Source organism: Aythya fuligula, chromosome 31, assembly GCF_009819795.1.
Source record: "Aythya fuligula isolate bAytFul2 chromosome 31, bAytFul2.pri, whole genome shotgun sequence".
In the NCBI taxonomy this organism is placed as follows: Eukaryota; Metazoa; Chordata; class Aves; order Anseriformes; family Anatidae; genus Aythya; species Aythya fuligula.
In genome coordinates, this window is record NC_045589.1 from 154,936 (window position 1) to 178,424 (window position 23,489).

The 23,489-nt window shown below is 48.1% G+C and overlaps 2 protein-coding genes across 2 annotated transcripts; one reads left to right on the plus strand and one right to left on the minus strand.

Annotated features, from left to right (window-relative positions):
• Positions 1-493: 493 nt before the first annotated feature.
• Positions 494-1,441, minus strand: LOC116500150 (olfactory receptor 49-like). The gene has a single exon (XM_032205064.1). The coding sequence runs from the start codon at positions 1,439-1,441 to the stop codon at positions 494-496; it is 948 nt and encodes a 315-aa protein (XP_032060955.1).
• A 12,617-nt stretch (positions 1,442-14,058) lies between these two features.
• LOC116500120 (olfactory receptor 14A16-like) lies at positions 14,059-18,608 on the plus strand. Its single transcript, XM_032205035.1, has 2 exons — positions 14,059-14,143; positions 17,638-18,608. Exons 1-2 carry the CDS (start codon positions 14,059-14,061, stop codon positions 18,606-18,608), a joined length of 1,056 nt encoding a protein of 351 aa, XP_032060926.1.
• The last annotated feature ends 4,881 nt before the right edge of the window (positions 18,609-23,489 follow it).

Here is a 23,489-nt window from a genome sequence, read left to right on the forward strand (position 1 = left end):
TCCACATCTATGTCACACACAGAGATGTTTTTGTGCCCTGCAGGCACATACCTCTATTCAACCAAGAGCCCACTCCAGAATCCTAAGAGACCTGAAGCTGCTGCAGCTCCATGCCCCTGGGTCCAACAAGAGCAAGGCAGAGTGCGTACACCCAGCAGGCACACACACAAGCCCACACAGACAACACGTAGGCATCAATACATGGCTGGACATAGGTGAATGCAGGCATGCACACTCAGTGTTCACACAAGCACAAACAGCAGAAATGGCCTTATCCTGATCCCCTCTCTGGCTGAGCAGGACAGAGGCCCATTAGTAGGAAATGTAAAGTGGTGGTGTCTGTGTGTGAATGTGTGCATGTGTGTGTGTGTGTGCAAGGTAGTTCTCTCCAGCAGCTGTGATCAGACACTCAGCCTGCCCAGGACAAGTCCCTGGCTCCCAGTCTCTCCAGTTGAAGGCACTTGGACATATGCTCTTCAAAAATGCATCACGATTAGGGGAAAAGCTGTGCTGATGCAAGGGCCATAACTTCCTTCAGGGCCAGCATCACGGCCTTGTTTCTAAGACTGTAGATGAATGGGTTTAAGAATGGGTACAGGACAGTGTTCAGCAAAGCTACAATGCTGTTGGTCTCCAAAGAAACATGTCCTGAGGAGTGTGCATAGAGAGCTATGCAGCTTCCATAGGCAATGGCCAAGGTGGTGAGATGGGAGGAACATGTAGCAAAAGCTTTTCTCCTCGCAGAGGCTGCTGGCATTTGTAGAATACAGAAAAAGATGTGCGTGTAAGATGCCAGAGTTAAACACAAGGAAGACAGCACAATAAACGATATGAAAAACGAGTCTATTTTCCAAAGCAGGGTGATGTCAGAGCAAGACAGTTGAAATAAGGGGGTGCTGTCACAAAAAAAGTGCTGGATCTTGTTCGAACCACAGAAAGTGAGCTTGGAGAGCAGCACCAGGCGGTAACTCAAGAATGTGAAGCCCATGACCCAAACAGCAGCAACCAGCTGGATGCAGAGCTGATGCTTCATGATGGCAGCATAGCGCAAAGGCTGGCAGATGGCAATGTAACGGTCAAAGGACATGACAACAAGGAGAGCTAATTCTGCACCACCCAGGGCAAAATAGAAGGAGGACTGGGCAAAGCAGCCGCCTACTGAGATTGTTCTCCTGCCAGAGCTCAGAATAACCAAGAGTTTGGTGCTTGTGGAGGACGTAAACCAGATTTCCAGGAATGCCAGATTGCCAATGAAAAAGTACATGGGGGTTTGTAGGCGGCTATCCACACACACCAGGAAAATGATGGCTGCATTCCCCATCACTGTAGTCAGGTACATGAGTAGAAGGACCATGCAGAAAAATAGCTGTAACCTTCGTTCAAGCTCTGTGAAGCCTGAGAGGATGAATTCAGAAATGACAGTTCCATTGCCTACTCCCATGCCCAATTTCCATTCATCCTGCTGAGGCAGGAACATGGCAAAACCAAGTAAAATAATTTCATGGTCTGGATGCAAGGTTATCTCCTTCCTTCTCTCTTTCCTTGCTTGCAGGCTTCCTATAAACAGAGAGAGGAGACTCTGTTGGACCTTCCTCACACTCTGACCTTTCCATTTCACATATCATGCAGAGTCAACAGGGAATTTCTTGTCTTCTTTCCAACCTTGTCCATCAGCCACAAATGATTCTTTCTCAAGAACACAGGACTAATAAGGGGTTGTTAGCGATTGCACCCTGTTCCTGTGAAGGTCCTCATTTACTCAGAACAATTGCAAACACCCGTTGTAACAATGTTTCAAAAGGAAATCTCATCTTCTGCACAAGTATTTTCTATTATGTAGATGCTAAACCATGAATTCAAATATGTATATTGAAAGTTATTCTCTCTCCTCTTCAGTACTTGCCTTTTTGGACTACCAGCAGCTGAGGATCCCCTGGTTTATTTCAAGACAAAGAAATTTCAGGTCTTTCTTTTGTAGTGCTGTGATTTCTTCTTTGTCATCTTCCCTTATTTCTTGAGGAAAGAAGGAAAATGGGGACCGAGTGTAGCTTGCCTTTTTCAGTACTGTAAAGTAAGGCCAAAATTCATTATGGTCCCACCAGGTCAGTAGAAACAGATCTATCACAATCTCATCTGACTTCATTCTGCACTGAAAAGCAGATATATCCAGAATTGCTCTTTGTTCTTACTATCAGACATTCTCAACTAAATGCCTTAGTTTTCTGAGAGGTGGAAAAATCTTGTCCTCTTCAAAAGCTTAAGGATAGTCCTTGTAGTACAAAGAGGAAGTGCCTAAAGAAAGCAAAGTGCCAAGTACTACTGTGTAGGTTTATATTTCACTTGTCTAAAAGTCACATCCTTCAGGTTGAGCTATTTGACTAACTCTCATCCCGTCAATGCTGAGAGAGAGAAGAGCATCTGAAAGAGATCCCTCACCTTTATTTTGCATGGCAGTTCTAGGCTGGGATGACCCAGACACGAGCACTTTTTCTTGCCTTCATTGATTGTTGGGGGATCCTCAGGAGAACAAGTTCTCACAGGCACCAGGAGTGAAGTAGGTTAAACTCATTACTCAAGTCTCTGATGATTGTAGTAAATTACTCTCCTCTGTAAATCAAACTACTCCTCTAACAGGAAAACAAACAAAACTAAAACAAAAACCACAAGAGAAACTTGTTCAGCAAAGACAGGAATTTACTCCTTCACCTTTCCCTATGTGTTTAGACATAGAAAGGATCAGAACAGATGACCACAAAAAGCGACCACCTCAAAATGCAAGGGTGGGGGAGGAGATGATGGGTTTGAAGCAGTGAAGTAGTTTCTCCATGGGCTGTGTTGTCCTCTCTGGACCTGTCCCAGGACGGAATGGGTGCACTTAGGCAGGAAAATGGGAAGCTCAGAAGTGGGGAGTTTTAAGGACTTTTAACATGGGGCTTGGGCTGGTCTTAGACCCCAAGTGCCCTGCCTTGCTCTTTGCCTCTAGACTGGCAAAGAGGAATCTGTGCACTGGCTTCATCTGGAAAACTTGTTGAGATTAACCCATTAGCTGTAATAGTTTTAGCAGAAGCTCAAGCCCAGTCACTAACAGCAATATGTTGTGGTTTAGCCCTGATGATCAGCTAAGCACTGAGGGGATCTGATCCAAGACTTTTTCCCATGCAATGAGGAAAAATAAGAATGGGAGGCAGTGACGGGAAACAAGTCTGGTCAGTCACATTAATCATAAGATCACAAGAACATAGAAAGATTTGGTTTCAAAGGCACCTTAAAGATCAACCAGTTCCAACTGCCCTGCCATAGGCAGGGGCACCTTCCACCAGACCAGGTTGCTCAAAGCCCCATTAAGCCTGGCCTTGAATACTTTCAGGGATGGGACACCTACAGCTCCTCTGGTCAACCTGTTCCAGTGCCTCACACTCTCAGAGAATACAATTTCCTCTGAATATCCAATCTAAATCTACCCTCTTCTAGTTTAAAAGCTACCTCTGTTCTGAATGGAAATGCAGGACGGGGAGACCCAGAGGGCACAGCTGTTTTTGCTGGTGCTGCTAAGGACAAGAGATATAAACCCCAACTTGTCTCAGGAGCCTCACATTGAAATGTAGGTGCACGGGGTTCACATCCAAGCCTGATACATGAACTCCTCATTCTGGTGGAGATGGTCAAGGAAGGGGAACACTGTTTTGCAAGCACCTAGCAGAGAAGAGAACAGAAGGTGTCCCAGTCCATGTCTTTTCTATCTCCTGCAGCTAGTGTTATTGGGGAACAGTCACCTTAAAGGCCTATGTCATATTTTCTGATCCATGCAGAATTTTCAGATAACCAAAGGCATCAGAAATGGCCCCAGAAACCAACGTCCGGGTTATCCCACCTAGTTTTATTCACAGACTCTCATCTGCATGGTATCTCTTCTCCAGCTGGACCCCTCTCTTCACATCTAATTCCTTTTCCAAGGAGCCCCCAGTGGGCTGCAGCAGCTCAGTACTTTGGCAACTTGGTTATATATGTTGCACTTGGGCTATTGCCCATGGTGGGGGTTAAGAGAAGCTCCTTTCCTCTTCTTGTCTCACACCTGGCTTTCTCATCTGGAAGAAATCTCAGCTGATGAGCTACAGGCTTCAGAAAAATTACGTCTCTCTGTGAAACTCCAGAGAAATATCCTCATCAATCAAAGTGTTCATGGAGCAAGGATCTGTGTGGGTTGTGTTTGCTGAAAGCTGAGAATCAGACCACTGTAAAACTGTGATCTCTGGTGGGCTAAAGCAGCCCTGTGTTTCAGTTCTCCTCTGTGCTGAGGAAGGATGCTGCCAGCTGGCACTGAGAAAACCAGAACCTTTGTAGGTTCTTTGTATATTATAGGATGTTCTAAGGAAAGTAGGAGGGATTTGGGACAAGGGAACTACAAGGTGCAACTGCAGACTTGAGTGGAGAAATCTGATGTCAGAAGTGATGCACGTCCTAGGGGATCAATGAGAGAAATGGTGTGAGCTGGGGAGGTGAGGAGCAAGGTTGTCAGCACAGTGTCCAACTTCTCCTACCTGTCCAGACCCCTTTAAGAGACTCTTAGGCCTTTCTGTGTCTTAATAAGTCCCAAGGTGTAGTTGCTGCTAAGTCTATCGACTTCAGCTTCTGAGAACAGACTGATGAAATGTCATGATGAATATCATGATGACAGCCAAAGACAGAAGCCAAACACTGAAGTTCTTGAAAGCATTGATTGGTTCCAATGAGGGCCATTTCTGACAAAGCTCCATGGACTCCTTAGAGCAGGCAACCGCAGGCCATGATTACAGGTAGGCCAAGGCCCTGTGCAGGTGGCTCTGAGGCTGAGAAAGTGCTGGGTTTGTTTCATCAAGCAGAAAGGCCAAGGCCTGCTGCCAGCCCTGGGCAGAGAGCTTCTGTCTCTCACAAAGGAGCTCCGGGCACTTCCTCAGACAGTGGGATGTGGTATGCAGTGCCAAGTGAAAGACAGAGGTGTGACACCTCCAGGCCTCTGTCAGGAGGTACAAAAAGGAGAGGAGCCCCAGTTGTATTGTCATGTTAGTGAACCACATCTCCTCCTAGGCCTTGGTGGAAGAGACCTGCCATAGCCAAGGACAAGACCTTGGTTTTCTTGGCTAAGCTTTGCCTTGTCAGTGCCCTTGTCCTTCTCCACTGCTGGCTATCCTATACTGTTCAACACCTGTCTCTGTTTCCCTGCAGGCTGCAAACATTCATCTGGCTTTCCCACCTGGCACTCACATAGGAATTTCTGTGCATTCATTGATGTCTGTACCCTCTCCAGCTGTGCCTGAAACACAAACCCATGGACTGAGAATGGATTTCCTCCAGGATACCTCTGACACTATAACACATCCCCTCCACTAAAGTATCTTCCTTCTCATGTCCACCTCCCACCATCAAAGCTTCACTTTGAGTCAGGTTTCCTCTTCCATGCTGTTTCCCATGAGCAAGGAAAGTTCCAACATCTCAGAAACCATCCTTCACACAGGCATCCACACTCATCAACATTCCCATGGCCTGTCAGCTGACCAGACACAAGGAACCTCACCGTGATCTTCCAGGCTATGTGGCCTTCCTGATGGACTTTCACCTCCTTAGATAGACACAACCAAGCCACATACCTGCTGCTCTCTGCTCATGGACTCAGGCACAAGACACTTGAAAATCCACAGCCAAGGCAGGTTCTGCATGGGCCTTTCAGGTATTTGGGCAGAGGGCATCACGCAAGCACCATGCCAGCCAGGTGCTTTCTGCTGGCCTGGGAGAGACGCTGGGAGATGAGAGCCTGAAGGACCATCCGCCAGCCAGAAGGGAAAGGTTGACCTGGCAGCTACTTCAGAAAGATGAGACTTCCCAGTCCCTGGCCCAGCTATGCTCCTGCTGCTGGCCTATCAGCTCCAGAGGCAGAAGTGATTTCACAGTCCCCACCAAAGGTAAATGCTTCCTACAGGAGAGAGAGTTTCCAAGGCACAATTGACACCCTATAGGAACATACAAAGCTGGCACCCTCCTTGATGCCCAGCACCTAACAAGACAAAGGAAAAGTCCTTGTCATCCTCCAAGGCCATACATATCCAGATGGCCTTTCAATTTCTCAAGAGATTGGACAAACCTATGCGCAAGCTCTGTTAGGTACTAGGGCAGGACGTTGAAATAAAAATTTACTCTAGCTGCATGTCAGCAGCTCCTCAGTTCCTTATGGCATCTAAAATGACACCCTCATAGACCAGCCATGTACCTGAAGGGGGCCTATCAGGCCATCAGGCACAAGTGCCCTGACACCCACCTGCACAGCCATGGGCCTCCTGCTGCCTCCTGAGATCCTGAGGCACAGCTAACCTCAGCAGAGCATCCCCACCCATGTCCTCCTTGATCCCTATGCCCTGACCAGATCCACGTCAGCCCCATGGGGCCAAAACAATTTGATTACATGATCAGAGTTCAGGGATATAGGGGTTAGGTTTTCAGGTTCGGGTCTAGGGATTAGGTCTTGCCTTGCAGTTTTAGGGATTCAGCAGAGTCTTAGAGCTTTGGTGTTCTGCTTTGGGTAACAAGTCAGTGTTTAGGGTATGGGCTAGATTTTTGGTCAGGGTTTTATTATCCGCTTTGTTCTGGGATGAGGGCAGGTATTAAAACTGGCAATATAGTGATAGGAATTAAGGGCCTGGGATTTGGATGAACAATATGTAAAGACCAATGGTAACAGCAAATGTGTTTGGAGTTTGAGGTATGATCTGATGTTGGAGATTAGAACAGTGGATTCCTTTCAGGCTGAGGCACAGCATTTAAGGTAGGACTAGGTTCTCAGGGTACAAATTAGAAATATTGACTAACATGAATATTTTGCAGTATCAGCACCCTTATGTGAACCATTTTTCCCTCTTCCAAATCTTTCCTTAATGTTAGCGAAGTCAATCTTCTCTTCCCCTGGTCTCCCACCTTTATTCTCCCAGCTTTCCCCTGGCCTCCCCAAATGTGTCACCCTGTTGGGGGCAGCTTTCTGATGGCCTTTAGGACCTCAGAGGTTCTGCCTCCCTGCTGTTGGCCAGCCAGGGGCTGGGACAGAAGTGACCTCACAGCCAGCATCCACAGGGCAACAAGAAGCTGTTGTGCTCAGGAGGCCTCTTTCCAGCACACCCAGGAGCACCAGGTGCAGGTGATGCCCTGCACCATCCCTCTGGTACTCTGCCTGCCAACCAGCTCATGCTTCAAAAGGTTGTCCACACATCCAAAGTCATGGTTCTTCATGCAGCCTTTAGCAACTCCTGGGCATCCTGAAGGAAATGGTCACCTCTGTGTGGAATAGTGAAACAAGGACTGAATATATATTTTAAGAAAATGTTGAGAACTCTGCAGAGAAGGAGTTGCTGTGAAAGTCCTGATGAGTAGCATTGGTCATATCCGTACCCAGTGAACAAGGACACAGTCCAGACTGCTCTGTGGTTCCCCCTTGTCGCTTCCAGGACGCAAGCCCAGCCCAGACCCTCCCCAGCTTTCCGTACCTCCATCTCCTCTCCCAAGCCCAGCCCAGCAGAGCAGCCCAGACTGTGCTGGTCCCAAAGCAGCAAATGGAGAAGTGGAGGTCAGTGGGGTGCCAACAGATAGCCAGCCTTCTTGACAGTCAGAGACTCATGGAATAGCCTGAGATGGAAAGGACCCACAAGGATCATCGAGTCAAACACATCTCCAATGTCAGGAGATGATTTGGGGTGATTCACTCAATCTAGTCTACGAAATTTCACTGGTTGAATAACTAATAATTTTCCCGACCCCTTCCCATTGCCTCATGTTGCAGGGCTCTAGCAATGTAAAAAGAAAATAAAAACGAAACAAAACAAAAATATCTTGGTCTTTAGTGAGTTTCATTATCAGCGATATGCAGAAGACAGACATTTTATTGCTTCTGAAAAACACCCAGACATAATTTTCCTCACTGCATCCTTGAGTTCCTGGTTCCTCATGCTGTAGATGAGGGGGTTCACTGCTGGAGGCACCACTGAGTACAGGACTGCCAACAAAAGATTCAGGAATGAGGAGGACATGGACGGGGGCTTCAGGTAAGAAAATGTGCCAGTGCTGATGTACAGGAAGACCATGACCAGGTGAGGGAGGCATGTGGAAAAAGCTTTGTGCCTGCCCTGCTGTGAGGGGATCCTCAGCACAGCCCTGAAGATCGGCACATAGGACAGCACAATAAAAATAAAACACCCCAGAAGTGAACATGCAGTAACCACAATAAGTCCAATTTCCTGGAGGTAGGCATCTGAGCAGAATAGCTTGAGGATCTGGGGAATTTCACAGAAGAACTGGTCCAAGGCATTGCCTTGGCAGAGGGGAAGGGAAAAGGTATTGGCAGTGTGCAGCACAGCATTGACAAAACCACAACCCCAGGCAGCTGCTGCCATGCTGACACAAGTTCTGCTGTCCATTATTGTCCCGTAGTGCAGGGGTTTGCAGATGGCAATGTAGCGGTCATAAGCCATGATGGTGAGAAGATAAAATTCTGCTGGAACAAATGCAACAAACATAAAGACCTGGGTAGCACAACCCAAATACGGAATGGTCCTGGTGTCCCACAGGCAATTAGCCATGGCTTTGGGAACAGTGGTGGTAATAGTGCCCATGTCGATGAGAGAGAGGTTGAGGAGGAAGAAGTACATGGGGGTGTGGAGGCGGTGGTTGCAGGCTATGGCTGTGAGGATGAGGCCGTTGCCCAGGAGGGCAGCCAGGTAGATGCCCAGGAAGAGCGCGAAGTGCAGGAGCTGCAGCTCACGTGTGTCTGCAAATGGCAGGAGGAAGAACTCTGTGGGGAAGCTGCTGTTGGACATTTGCTGGCTTTGGGTGTATTAGTCTGTCCATTGAGAAATTTAAAGAGGAATTTTAGATAGTGTTTTCTGAGCAAAACCTAAACCAAATTTCCCTGAAACTTTCTCAGCAAGAATCACAGTCTTTTCCCTGTGAAGAATACATGCTATGTCTTGTAAAATATTTAGTTTTTATTTTTATTTTATTTTTCCCTAGGGATACAATAATTATCAGGTTAATCCTCTGTGTCCTCTGTGGGCTTCGGAAGTGTCAGTACTACCCTGCTGTATATAGTAAAGAATATCAGGGACTGATCCATTACAATTCTCCTTACTGTCCTTCATGGCAGCAAAACAGAAGCATAGACTCCTGAGAGTGCCTTTCGTTTAGATAGTGCAGGCGCTGGTGCTCCCCATCAAGAATCTCCCCCAAAGATGGCCTGGGGGTGCTGTGGACCTCTTAGCAGCCTGCCCCAGGCAGCAGCCTCTGGGCACCAGCAGGACCCTGTCTGTCCTGCCTGTTTCGGGGGGCTCCTTCCAACTGCAGATTCTCCCCGCAGTGCCCTGGGCAGTTCCCCGGGCAGGCTGAATGCTGAGCCTGGAAGGCGGCAGAGACCCTGCCCTGGCACACAGCCCCTGGGGCACAGCAGGGACCCTGCTCTGCACCACAGCCCTGGCCACCCCTGCCTGTACCCCGGCTGCACAGCCAGCCCTGTGAGAAGGAATCCTCGTCTCCTGTCCCTCTGACAGCTTTGGCAGGTAGTCCCTGCTCTGGAACTTGTTCTTCTCCTATCTTAGGAACTCTTAAGTGTCCTCCAGAAAGATCCCATGTGCTGTGGGGTGTGCCAGCAAATCTGCAGATGGCACCAGGAACAACAGCTGCGTTGCCCTGCAACCAGAGACTTACCCTGTTCAGGGCTGTGAAGATTTCTCTTGCAGTGAGCTCTCAGCATCCCCCCTCCACACTGCCTTTAACATCTCCCTCCCTTCTCTCAGCCGCCCCTGTCCCCTGCAGGCAGTGCCCCCAGCCCTGCTGCGCTGTGCAGAGGAGCTGCTCCTGGGCAGAGCTGTCTCTCTGCAGCACTGCCCGCTTGCCAGGAGCTCCCTTTGGTCCCAGGAGCCCGGCCCAGCTCAGCAGCACAGGGAGATCTTGACAAGTCCCTGGGCCTCCAGGGGAAAAAAACTTTGAATCAAACTGATGTAATCACTGCTCTTCCTTCTGTCAGCTAGAGAGAGACACCTACTTCCAGTTATATTTTTTCTCCTAAATCAAAATAAGAGTTCATTATGGGAATCATTTTTCCTGTCCTTTTATTAGTTAGGACACCCACAAATTGACTGAGAGCTGTATTCTGTTTCTTCCAAGCACTTGTTAACATTGAGAAGGAATCTTTTTCACAGCAAATGAAATCCCTCTGTCTACACAGACTACACAACCAATTGTTGGCCAGCAAGCTCATGGAATCATAGAACGTTTGGGGTTGGAAGGGACCTTAAGGTCTAGTTCCAGTCACTCTTAAATGGGCAGAGTCACTTCCCTCTAGACCAGTTTGCTCAAGGTTTCATCCAACCAGACATTGGACTCTACCAGGAGAGAGGCATCCACCACTTCTCTGGGCAACCTCTTCCAGTGTCTCACCACCCACTGCGTGAAGAGTTTCTTCTTTATATCTGATCTAAATCTACTCTTTTCTAGCTTAAAAGCACTGCCCCTTGTCCTATCATTACACTCCCTGATAGAGTTTCTCCAGCTATTTCTCCAATCTTTCTCTCCCTGTTCTGTTAAAAGAGAGGAGGGAGAGAGTGGCTGTGTGGTGCTTGGCTACCTCCTGGGGATAAAGCACAACACATCTGGGGCACAAACCTAACCAACAAGTGATAAAGGAGGCAGTGAAGGGAGCCAGACCTGGTCAGTCACACTGACTGGTGAGAGCATGGGAGAGAGAGAAAATGCTTCTTCCAGCGAGGTTATCTGACCAGGAATCTTGTCAGTTGGGAAACCAAGGGAAAAGAGGGAATACTAGTAAAAGGGGATGTCCTATGACGAGAGGCAGAAGAAACTTGGTTTGTCTAGTGTGGAGAAAAGAAGGCTGAGGAGCGACCTCATTGCTTTCAGCCACTGTCTTAGGAGGGCAAGTGGAGAGGGAGGTGATGACTTCTTCTCACTGGTAACTGACCAGAGAATGTGTGGGAATGGCACATAGATGCACCAGGGGAGGTCCAGACTGGAGAGTAGGAAAAATTTCTGTACTGTGAGGGTGGTGAAACACTGGAATAGGATTCCTTGAGACCTGCTTGCAGTTCTAGGCCTGTCAATGTTCAAGAAGCATTTGGACATTGCCCTCATTGATATGCTGTAACTTTTGTTTAGCTCTGAAGAGGTCAGGTAGTTGGACTAGATGATCTTTGAAGGACTCTTCCAACTGAACTGTTCTGTTCTAGTCTAGTCTAGTCTAGTCTAGTCACTACACACGTGGGTAGGCCCCATTTATGTATTGGAAGACCACAATTATGCTTCCTGGAGTCTTCTTTTCTTCAGGCTAATCCCAACTCTCTCAGCTGTTCTTCACTGGTTTATTTGGTTTGCACAGCATGCTTTTGGTAGTCAGGTGGTAGGCTGCAGGGGGTTGCTGGATGGTGAAGAACATCAGTTTGAACACTTTGGGTTAGCTCTCCTGGCTGTGTCCCATCACCATGTCCTGCAGAATTCCAACCTACATGACATGGGGAGCAGTATGAGAAACAGAAATCCTTGATGCTTTGTAGACACACTCCATGACTGTTTCTAAACCTTCTCAAAGCCAGTTACCCCCTGCACTAAAACACCTCATCCCTGGAGAACCCTGTGCAACAGCTGTCTTAAAGAGTGTTTGTTTTGTTTTCATCTTTCCTTTAACATGCAACCGAGTCTTAGAAGACGGAAGAGGCTACAAAAGTCTTTGTTTGGAAGGCAAAGTTGAGGCTAAATGAGGCTGGAAAAAAAAAAAAAAAAGTCTGAGACATAAATAAAAAGATATGCATTTATTGACCTATTTAAACAACACTAAATTTTTTTTTTTTGTTTTACTGATGGTGTGGAGGATGTTAGGAAACATGGCATTTGCCTTTTCAAGTAATACTTCTTGGAGCTCAGATGGACATTCTGCTACTCACCAGGAATGATCCAAGATGACTAAGAGTGGCCTCGCAAGGACATCAGGGAGCTCTCTCTGCTGTCATGGGTGAATCCCGTCAGGTCCCATAGATATGTGTATCCCATTTGGTCAAGTATGCCCTGACCTGATCCACTCCCACCAAGTGTACATCTTCCTTCCAGACTCTCCCCATTCTTTGTGACTAGGGATTCCTGAAGGGCAGTCTTGCCAGTACTGATTGACGTGAAAAAGGAATTCAACACCTCTTGTCTTTTCCCTGTCCTGTATCAACAGATCCTGGGCCTCATTCAGCAGTGGGTCCACATATAACAGAACCTTTCTTTTGTCACCTGTGTACTTCTAGAAGCTCTTTTTACTGCCTTAGACATCCTTGTCCTAATTCCACTGGAGTTGTGCTTTAGTTTTCCGATATTCTTCCTTACATGCTCAGACAAGGCCTTTGTATTCCTCTCAGGGTATCTGTTCTTGTTTCCACCTTGTCTATGCTTCTTTTCTGCTCTGGAGTTTGGTGAGAAGCTTCTGGTTCATCCATGCAGGCCTCTTGCTGTTTTTACCTGAGTTTGTTTTTCTTGGGTTGGACTGCCCTTGATGTTGGAGGGGGTGGTCCTGGAATATTAACCGCCTTTCCTGGACTGCTCTTCAATACAGGGCCTTACTCCAAAGGACTCTTCCAAGCAGATATTGAAGGGGCCAAAGACGGCTCTCCTGAAGAGCTATGATGCCCTCCGGCAGGATCAACTCCACCATGGTCCATGCAGGGAACATTGTTAACTTATCCTGAGCTTACCATGAACCACAGCCCCCAGATCCCTTTTTTTCAGAGTTATGCTCCATCCACTTGTCCCTCAGTCTATATGTACATTCAGGAATACATGGTCTGATGTACAGAATCTGGCATTAGTTCTTATTGAATTGTATATTGTAGGTGACTGACCAACGTTCTGATCTATCAAGATGTCTCTGTAAGGCCCCTCTACCCTCAAGGCAATTGATAGAACTTCCTAATTTACTAGATGTAGGGCAGTCCACTCACGTGCCTAAGCTCTCAAACACCTTTTAGAAAGTACTGTCTCTAAATTACCACTTCTCCATTAATCTACTCCCAATTTTGGGGAGGAGAGAGATATGTTAAAGGGGAGGTTTATATTATTTAGCTAAATGACAAGGGACAGCTCCCAGGTGAGTGACAAGGCACAAATGGAGGTCACATTTTTAAGCAGTCTGCACTGACAAAACTCTAATACCTACATTCCCAGTCTCTGAAGTCCTAACTTAAAGCATTACCGCTAAGACAGACAACTTTGTGCACCTCAAATGTCAAATGGTGTTTACATTTGAACAACTCATTGCTCTTCTCTATCTCCTGTAATTACTGTGGGAGTAATTATACTAAGGAGAGTAATAAGCCAAGTTATACTACGTAGTATATAGTTATACTATACTTATACTAAGCCATAATTATACTATTAATTATACTAAGCCAAGGATGTCTCAGCTTCTTGCTCTGTCCTGCCAGCGGGCAGGCTGGGGGTGCAGCAAGAGCTGGGAGGGGACAGACCCAGGACAGCTGACCCAAACTAGCCAAAGGGGCATGCCATACTATCTGACGTCATGCTAAACAATATATAGGGGTGGCTAGCCGGGGGGAGGGGGCCGGACTGCTTGGGGTTAGGCAGGGCATTGGTCAGCAGGTGGTAAGCAAGTGCATTGTGCATCACTTGTTTGTACACATTATTAGTAGTAGTAGTACTATTATCATCATTGTTATTATTAAACTGTCTTTATCTCAACTCACGGGCTTCACTTTCCGTTTCTCTCCCCCATCCCAGAGAGGGAAGGGGGAGGGTGAGCGAATGGCTGTGTGGTGTTTAGCTGCTGGCCGGGTTAAACCACGACAATGGGTCCGGATGGGATTCATCCCAGAGTGCTCAGAGAGCTGGCTGACATTATCACAGGGCCTCTCTCAATTATTATAAGAGTCGTGGGAATGTGGAGAGGTCCCAGTTGGCAAATGTCGTGCCAGTTTCAAGAAGGACAAGAAAGAAGACCCTGGTAACTACAGGCCTGTTAGTCTCATGTCAGTGCCTGGTAAAAGTATGGAGAAGATTGTTCTGGTAGCTATTGAAGTGTGCTTGGGGGACAATGCAGTCATTGGTCCCAGTCAACATGGGTTCATGAGAGGTAGGTCCTGTTTGACAAAATTGATTTCCTTTTATGATAAGATCACCCATCTAATTGATCAAGGGAAACCAGCTGATGTGATCTTTTTGGATTTCAGTAAAGCTTTTGTCACAGTTTCACATATGATCCTACTGGACAAAATGTCCAGCATATAGCTGGACAAAAATATCATACCTTGGGTGAATAACTGGCTGACGGGTAGCACTCAAAGGGTTGTGGTAAATGGCTCCGCATCAGGTTGGCAGCCAGTCACCAGTGGGGTCCCTCAAGGCTTCGTTTTAGGGCCAGTTCAATTAAATGTTTGTATAAACAATTTGGATGTAGGACTAGAAGGTGTTTATAGCTAATTTGATTATGATACTAAACTGGGAGGAGTTGTTGACTCTGTTGAGGGTGAAAATGCCTTGCAGAGAGATCTGGACAGATTAGGGAGATGGGTGATCACCAACTGCATGAAGTTTAAGAAGACCAAGTGCCGGGTCCTGCTGGTCACTAAAAAGAATAGATCAGCACCTGCCCCTCCACTCCCCCTCGTGAGGAAGCTGTAGACTACGATGGGGTCTCCCGTCAGCCTCTTCTTTCCCAGGCTGAACAGTCCAAGTGACCTCTTCCGCTCCTCATACATCTTCCCCTCTAGGCCCTTCACCATCTTCGTTGCCCTCCTCTGGACACTCTTCTATAGTTTCATGTCCTTTTTGTACTGTGGTGCCCAGAACTGCACACAGTACTCGAGGCGAGGCCACATCAGCGCAGAGTAGAGCAGGACAGTCACTTCCCTCAACCAACTAGCAAAGCCATGCTTGATGCACCCCAGGATACGGTTGGTTCTCCTGCCTGCCAGGGCACACTACTGGCTCATATTCAGCTTGCTGTCAACCACAACCCCCAGATCTCTCTCTGTGGGGCTGCTCTCCAGCGTCTCGTCCCCCAGTCTGTAAGCATAGCCAGGGTTGCCCCATCCCAGCTACAGGACCCAGCACTTTCTCTTTTAAAACTTCATGCAGTTGGTGATTGCCCAGCTCTCCAATCTATCTCTGCAAGGCTTTTCCACCTTCAATGGAGTCAACAACTCCTCCAAGTTTAGTATCATCAGCAAATTAGCTCAAAACACCTTCTAGTCCTACATCCACATTGTTTATAAAAACATTTGGGTAGACCCATGTGGAGCTAGCAGTTGGACTCAATGATCATTATGTGTCCCTTTTAACTTTGGATAGTCTATGATTCTATAGTAATATTCAGAGTTATGAATATAAATATACATAGCTATGGGCATATATATAGGAAAAAAAAATCCCTGATCTATTTCTGGCAATTTCCAAATGCCTCTTGAACACTGACAGGCATGGGGCATCAGCCAGGTCTCTAGGGAGCCAGTTCCACATTTAACCACCCTCACAGTACAAAATTTTTTCCTGATGTCCCATCTGAACGTCCTCTTGTGCAGCTTTGTGCCATTCCCATACCTTCTGTGGTCAGTTACCAAGGAGAAAAGATCATCACCTCCCTCACCACTTCCCCCACTCAGGAAGATGTTGAGGACAATGAGGTCACCCCTCAGCCTTCTTTTCTCCAGACTAGACAACCCAAGTGTCTTCAGCCTCTTCTCATACCCTTTAACCAGCATTCCCCCTTTTCTATTGGTTTCCAGACCAACAAATCCCTGATCAGATAATGTCACTGGAATAAATATTTTCTCTCTCTCCCGTGCTATCTTCAGTCAGTGTGATTGACCATGTCTGGTTCCCTCACTGCCTCCTTTATCAATTGTCAGTCAGGTTTGTGTCCTCAGATGTTTTGTGGTTTATCCCCAGCTGTTAGCGAAGCACAACGCAGCCACTGTCTTCCTGACTCTCCTTAACAGAACCGGGGGAGAAAAATAGGAGAAAGATAGGGATAGAATCTTTATCAGGGATTGTAGCTCTAGGAAAGGGGCAATCCCTTTAAACTACAAGACAGTACATTTACATTAAATCTAAAGAAGAAAATCTTCACTGGGAGGTTGGTGAGGGACTGGAACAGGTTGCCGAGAGAAGTGTTGGATGCCCCCTCCCTGATAGTGTCCAGGGCCAGGATGGATGGGACCTTGAGCAACACTAGTAGGATTTGTTCCTGCCCATGGCAGGGGGGACTGGAACCTGATGGTCTTTGGGGTCCCTTTAACCCAAAGCATTGTATGTTTCTTGACTCTGTGGGCTGACAAGTGGTTTTGTAGCATATGTAGACAGAGAGATTTGAGTTTCTGTGGAAAAGTCGTGTCATCTCTTCCCCCACACACACTCCACAGCATCCCACCAATATCTCCAAGTGCTTGGAAGAGGTGGTATTCACCCTGCCTTTCACGTTGAGGGTGTCTGGTCACATAATGGGACAAGAATAGATGATTCTCCTGCCAACATCTTCTATGGAATTAGGAGCAAAGACAGCACTGGAAATAAGTCCCGATCAAAACTTTAGAGAAGTGATTGTATCCCAAAAGACTGCTTGAGTGTGATTCAAAGTTGATTTCCCTGGAGGCCCAGGGACTTGTCAAGAGCTCCCTGTGCTGATGAGCTGGGACAGGCTCCTGGGCCCAAGGGGAGCTCCTGGCAAGCGGGCAGCACTGCAGAGAGACAGCTCTGCCCAGGAGCAGCTCCTCTGCACAGCGCAGCAGGGCTGGGGGCACTGCCTGCAGGGGACAAGGGCAGCTGAGAGAAGGGAGGGAGATGTTAAAGGCAGTGTGGAGGGGGGATGCTGAGAGCTCACTGCGGGAGAAATCTTCACAGCCCTGAACAGGGTAAGTCTCTGGCTACAGGGCAATGCAGCTGTTGTTCCTGGTGCCATCTGCAGATTTGCTGGCAAATCCCACAGCCTATGGGAGCTTTCAGGAGGACTCAGGACTCAGGAGGAGTTTTTTTGGATAAGAGGAAAATGACAAATTCCAGAGCAGGGATTACCTTCCAAAGCTGTCAGAGGGATAAAACATGAGGTTTCCTTCTTGTGGGGCCAGCTGCAAGTTGTGCAGCCAGGCGTTTAGACGGGGTGTCCAGGGCTGTGGTGCAGAGCAGGGTCCCTGCTGTGCCCCAGGGGCTGTGTGCCGGGGCAGGGCCTCTGCTGCCTGCCAGGCTCAGCACTCAGCCTGCCTGGGGAGCTGCCCAGGACATTGCGGGGAGAAGCTGTGGGAGGAAGGAGGCCACCCAGAAGAGTAGGGGGGAGTCTTTCTGCTTCCCAGAGCCTGCTACCTGGGGCAGGTACCTGTCTCAGAGACCACCACCAGTCCCTGGTGGTCTTTATCATGTACCTACAGGGCAGTACTGACCCTTCCAGAGAGCAAAGTTGACTAACCTGGTCTCTTAGGCATTCTTAGGCAACCAAATCAAAAGCTCCAGGCAGAAGCATGTATTCTTCCCTGGAAAAGGCAGTGTGTCTTGTTGAGGATGTTTCAATGAGATATGCTTTAGGTTTTGCTCAGAAAACTCTATCTAACTTGCCTCTTTAAATTCCTCCATAAATAGGCTGCTATGCCCAGAAGCAGCAAATGTCCAACAGCAGCTTCCCCACTGAGTTCCTCCTCCTGCCATTCGCAGACACACACGAGCTGCAGCTCCTGCACTTCGCGCTCTTCCTGGGCATCTACCTGGCTGCCCTCCTGGGCAACGGCCTCATCCTCACAGCCATAGCCTGCGACCACCGCCTCCACACCCCCATGTACTTCTTCCTCCTCAACCTCGCCCTCATCGACCTGGGATCCATCTCTACCACTGTTCCCAAAGCTATGGCTAATTCCCTGTGGGACACCAGGGCCATTTCCTTCTTCGGTTGTGCTACCCAGGTCTTTATGTTTGTCACATTTGTCACAGCAGAGTTTTCTCTTCTCACCATCATGGCTTATGACCGCTACATTGCCATCTGCAAACCCCTGCACTACAGGACAATAATGGACAGCAGAGCTTGTGTCAACATGGCAGCAGCTGCCTGGGGCAGTACTTTTCTCTATGCTGTGCTGCACACTGCCAATACCTTTTCCCTTCCCCTCTGCCAAGGCAATGCCCTGGACCAGTTCTTCTGTGAAATTCCCCAGATCCTCAAGCTCTCCTGCACTGATGCCTATATCAAAGAGGCTAGGCTTATTGTGGTTAGTGCCTCTTTATTATTTGTGTGTTTTGTCTTCCTTGTGCTGTCCTATGTGCAGATCTTCAGGGTTGTGCTGAGGATCCCCTCACAGCAGGGCCGACATAAAGCTTTTTCCACATGCCTCCCTCACCTGGCCGTAGTCTCCCTTTTCACCAGCACTGCCATATTTGCCTACCTGAAGCCTCCCTCCATGTCCTCCTCCTCCCTGAATCTTTTGCTGGCAGTTCTGTATTCGGTGGTGAGTCCAACAGTGAACCCCCTCATCTACAGCATGAGGAACCAGGAGCTGAAAGATGCGGTGTGGAAAGTGATGAATGAGTGTTTTTCAGAAGGAATAAACTGCCTGTCTTAGAATCATAGAAACATAGAACTGCCTGGTTTAGAAGAGACCTCAAAGATCATCTAGTTCCAACCCCCCCCGCCATGGGCAAGTATGTCACCCACTAGATCAAGTTTGCCAGGGCCCCATTCACCCAGACCTTGTAGACCTCCAAGGATGGGGCATCCAGAAGTTCTGTGGGCAACCTCTTACAGTGCCTCACCGCCCTCTGAGTGAAGAAGTTTAAAACCATTCCCCCTTGTCCTGTCATTATTTGATTGAGCAAAGAGTTGTTCTCCATCTTTTATTATGCCCCCTTTAATTACTGAGAAGACGCAATCATCACAGACAGCCCCTCGTAACCACCGTTCCCTGCACTGGGCTTTTGCTCCAGCTCAGACAGGTGGTTTGTAGGCAATGAATTCACCCTAAAGCCTTCTCTTCTGCAGGCTAAACCAACCCAACTCTCTCAGCCTTCCTTCATAGGAGGGGTGCTCCAGCTCCTTGATCATCTTTGTGGCCCTCCTCTGGACCTGTTTTAACAGATCAACATCCTTCTTGTGCTGGGGCGCCAAACCTGGATTCAGTACTCCAAGTGGGGCCTCACAATAGCAGAGTAGAGGGGAACAATCACCTCCCTCGACCTTCTAGCCACTCATCCTTTGATGAATCCCGGGATGCAGTTGGCCTTCTGGGATGCAAGCTCGCACTGATGGCTCATGTTGAACAGTTCATGTCCACGAGAACAAGAATCTTCTCTGCAGGGCTGCTCTCAATGTGTTCTTCTTCCAGTCTGTCCTCGTGTCCGATTGCCCTGAGACAGGTGTAACGCCTTGCACTTGGACTTGCTGAACATCTTCAGTTTCTCATGGACCCACTTCACAAGCTAGTTCAGATCCCTTTGGATGGCATCCCTTCCTTCTATTGCATCAACTGCACCACTGAGTTTAGTGTCACCTGCAAACTTGCAGAGGATGCACTCGAACCCACTGTCTAGTTCTTTTTCTGCATATCATTCATAATGTAACTCATTAAAGGCCCAGATGCAGGTTAGTTTTTTTGTTTGTTTGTTTGTTAGTTTTTTATTTTGTTTGAGTATATATTTTTCTTTATATTGCTTGTGAAATTATTGTCCACAAAGAAATGTCTTTGTTCATATTCTTTCATTTAAGTATCTACATGTCCCATGTGACTCCTGGACTTGGTGTAAACAAGGAGGCAGGCTCTCTGTGTATTTAAATAAAAAAAAAAAAACAACCCTGCAGTGATATGCTTGCCCGAGATCCTCCCTCAGAGACCTGCAGTGAAGCTGCAGGGGCACTTGGCTGTGTGCAGGGGTGGAGGGAAGAAGTGTCCTGGTACAGCAGCACTGCCAAGGAGCCCCAGAGCTTCTTCTTTCCCAAGCTGCTCTCCCTTTCACCTCGTACTCTCCTACAGAGCCCTTGTGTTGCTGCGAGGACTCATTGCTCTTGTCTCTTGCTCACCGTGCTGCTCCGGGGCAGTTCTGTGTCCACAGGCAGGGACAGGCCAGGGGCACTTCTCTAATACAGCTGGCTCCGTACCAGCATCTGCAGCATAGAAGGATCTGCTGAGGGCAGTGCCTGAAGGCTCAGCTCTTCTCCCAAAGCTACTCCCATGGATATTGCAAAGTAAAGATAACTTTTTGAAGTATAGATATAGTGCTAAATCTGGGTGGGAACAGGCAAAGGAGAGCTCTGCAACTGCAGGGAACACAGCAGGTACAGGGAAAGCAGTCTGCTGCATTGTCATACCTCAGTTGACATTTTGTAGACTGAATACAGTGAATCACCCCAAAACATCTAATGACATTGGAAATAAGTTGGATGCAATGATCCTTGTGGGTCTCTTCCATCTTGGCTATTCCGTGAGTCTCTGACTCTGAAGGAGGCCAGCTATCTGTGTGCACCCTCCATGGCCAAAGAACCACTTGTGTGGGAGGCAGTCAGTGGCAGTGCCCCCATCCAGCTGGCTCTGCCTTCCCAGCCTGACCAGCACGGCCCTCCAGAGTGCCCCACAGCCCCATGCACCACAGTCCCCTCGCTCTACAGAGCAGCACCGCCAGCTGGGGGGCTGTGGGCAGCATGGGCAGGGGATGCAGGAATGGCTGCTCAGGCCAGCCCAGACGTGCTGGCCTGGGACAAGACTGTGTGGGACATGGGGTGTCCTGGGAGCAGAGCAGGGTGCTGTGTGTGTGCAGTGGTGGTGCCTGAGGAGCCCCAGGGCCAGCAGTGTGGTGCTGTTCTGGGGAATAAGGCTGGCCTGGGTGGTTGCAGGCTTCCCTGGTGAGTAGTGTCCTGGGGTATCTCCTGCAGATGGCAGCAGCAGGGACACTGCACTGACCCCCCACTTCTCCATTTGCTGCTTTGTTGCCATCCCAGCCTAGGCTGCTCTGCTGGGCCAGGCTGGGCTGGGCTGGGCTTAGCTGGGGAGACTAGAGGCAGGTGTGGAGAGCTGGGGAGGGTCTGGGATGTGCTGGCCTCCTAGGAGACACTGGGAGGACCAACAGGGTGGACACTGCCACTGTCCATTTCCACGTGCCTCCCTCACCTGGCTCTGGTCCCCCTGTTTGTGAGCACTGGCTCGTTTGCCTACCTGAAGTTCCTTTCATTCTCCACCCCATCCACGGACCTGCTGGTGGCAGTTCTATACTCATCCCTGAATCTTTTGCTGGTGGTTCAGTACTCAGTGGTGCCTCCAGCAGTGACCTCCCTCATCTACTTCATAAGGAACCAGGAGCTCAGGGATGCAGTGAGGAAACTCTTTGAATACATGCTTCAAGCAAGTCTTTGCAGACATTCTTCTTCTACATTAATCATGTGCCTACAATCGTTTCAGGACACTGACGTTTTCTGAAATAAACTGTTACGACAATTGTCTTTAATTTTATTTATTTATTAATACTGTCTAAAGCTGGTGAATTTGACTTACTTTTATTCTTAGTGTCTGCTTATTTTATTTATTTATTTATTAAGTTTTGACCCAATGCTCTAATGTACTTATAGAACTGGGCTTCTTGTGCAGATAATGACAATAAAGAAGAGAGCAGAATTTTACTGGTCTCATGTCCCATCTCCTCCCATCTCTTCTGCACCTGGGGGAGCAGCCCCAGCATGCACGAAGAGCTCAGACCGAGAGCCCAGCTGCCACATGGAGGAGCAGCCCCAGTGGCCTTTGGGGCTGTCCCTCACTGCCCACTGGGCTCTGCCTCTCTGCTGCCTGCAGGTCGGGGCTGCTGCTTCCCTGGAGCCATGGCCATGGCCAGCAGCAGGAAATGGCTGTTTCCCTGCTGCTCTCTTTTGGCTTCCACTTTGTTCTCTTGTTCCTTTGCATTTCTCTTAGCCCTCAGATCTCGTGTACTTTGGTGACAGTCCTGATGTCTCCACAGTGGCATCTCTGCCACATCTCTGCACTCGTCTTCCAAAGATAGTGTCAGAAATACAACCCAGGACACCTTCCCTGGACAGGCCTGTTACTTTTCTGGGCTTCACCATGGATCAGAGTCCCCTAGAGATCACTGAAAGACTGTGAGATGTCTTCTTGGTTGCACATAGCCTAGCAAATAGTAGCTGGCCTTTCACTGGCCTGGGAGTGTCCCAGATGTGCTGGGACTGATGGCAAATAGTATCCTGGAGGGGAATCTGGAGCTGCCCTGTGCCTGGGCCAGGTCTCTTGTGCTGGCCTGGGGACTGGGGCTGGACCTGTGGGACACAGGCACTCTGTGCTGGGGATCTCCCAGGCAAGAGACCAGGAGTCCTACAGCTTCATGGACCTCCATTTCCAGAGCCATGGCTGGCCCCAAAGGATCTACGTCCTTCAGGTGAATTTTCAGGATCTATATTCATCACAGGAGAAGAAATACTGATGGTCACCTGTACTTGCATTGTCATCGCTTTCTCCATCATGGTGTACACCCTCATCTTCCAGGTACTTCCACCCATCTCGAATAAACAATCCCTGTTGAATGTCCCCTTTCCAGATGCCTGTCTGGACCTATGCACTTCCCATGGTTCTCCTGCTTTGTCCTCCCCTTACTCTTTGATCATTCAGACCGCTCTCACTGACCCAGTTTCTGCTTTGAGCTTCATTGAGTTCAAGCTTGCCCATCGATTAGCAGTCTGCCTAATGGTTTCTGTAGTAAGCTCCTCATCATTTATCATGGAATTAAGATCATATGGAATCATACTAATCTTAATACCTATAAATCTGACTGGAGACATATAAGATGAGGTGCTTGCTTTGCTGTTTGGAAAATTGCTGCATGTTTTCCTGTTGTTTGTTTTAAAATAAGGAAAAACCCTTCTGTGTGTAGACAGGTCTCTAAGGAAAGCAGGTGGGAGCTGGTGCAAAGGGGCTCTAACATCCAGCTGCAGACTTCAGTGCAGAAGTGTGGAGTAAGGAAAAGTGATACAAGCACCAGGTGGCCAATGAGAGAAATGTCAGGGTTGGGGTGGTGAGGAGCAAGGTTGTCCATGCACTGTCAGGCCTCAAGACTCTGCTTTTCCTCCCTATGGACGTCTCCATAGGGGAAGCCCTGGGTTAATATCAATTGAAGAAAGATGCTCAATACTGAAATGCAACAAAATTCATCCTTTAAAATGAGAAGAGACTTTTATTAGGTGCTTTTTGAAATCTTCCTCCTCAACTACACTATGAAAGCTCCCCAATTAGTTGTCCAAGTCTTGAAGACTTGAATAAAACTATGGAAGACATATGGTTCCTTAGGTGTTTCTGCCTTTTAATGAGTTCCATGGTGGATTTTGGTGCTCAGTCTGTGAACATCAGGTACTGAGAGGAGAATGATGCAACTACTTGAGAACATAAAGTCAGAAGGAAAAGTTGAAGTGACTTGGAGTATTAATGGGCCCCACTGAGGGCTGTTACCAAGAGATTCTC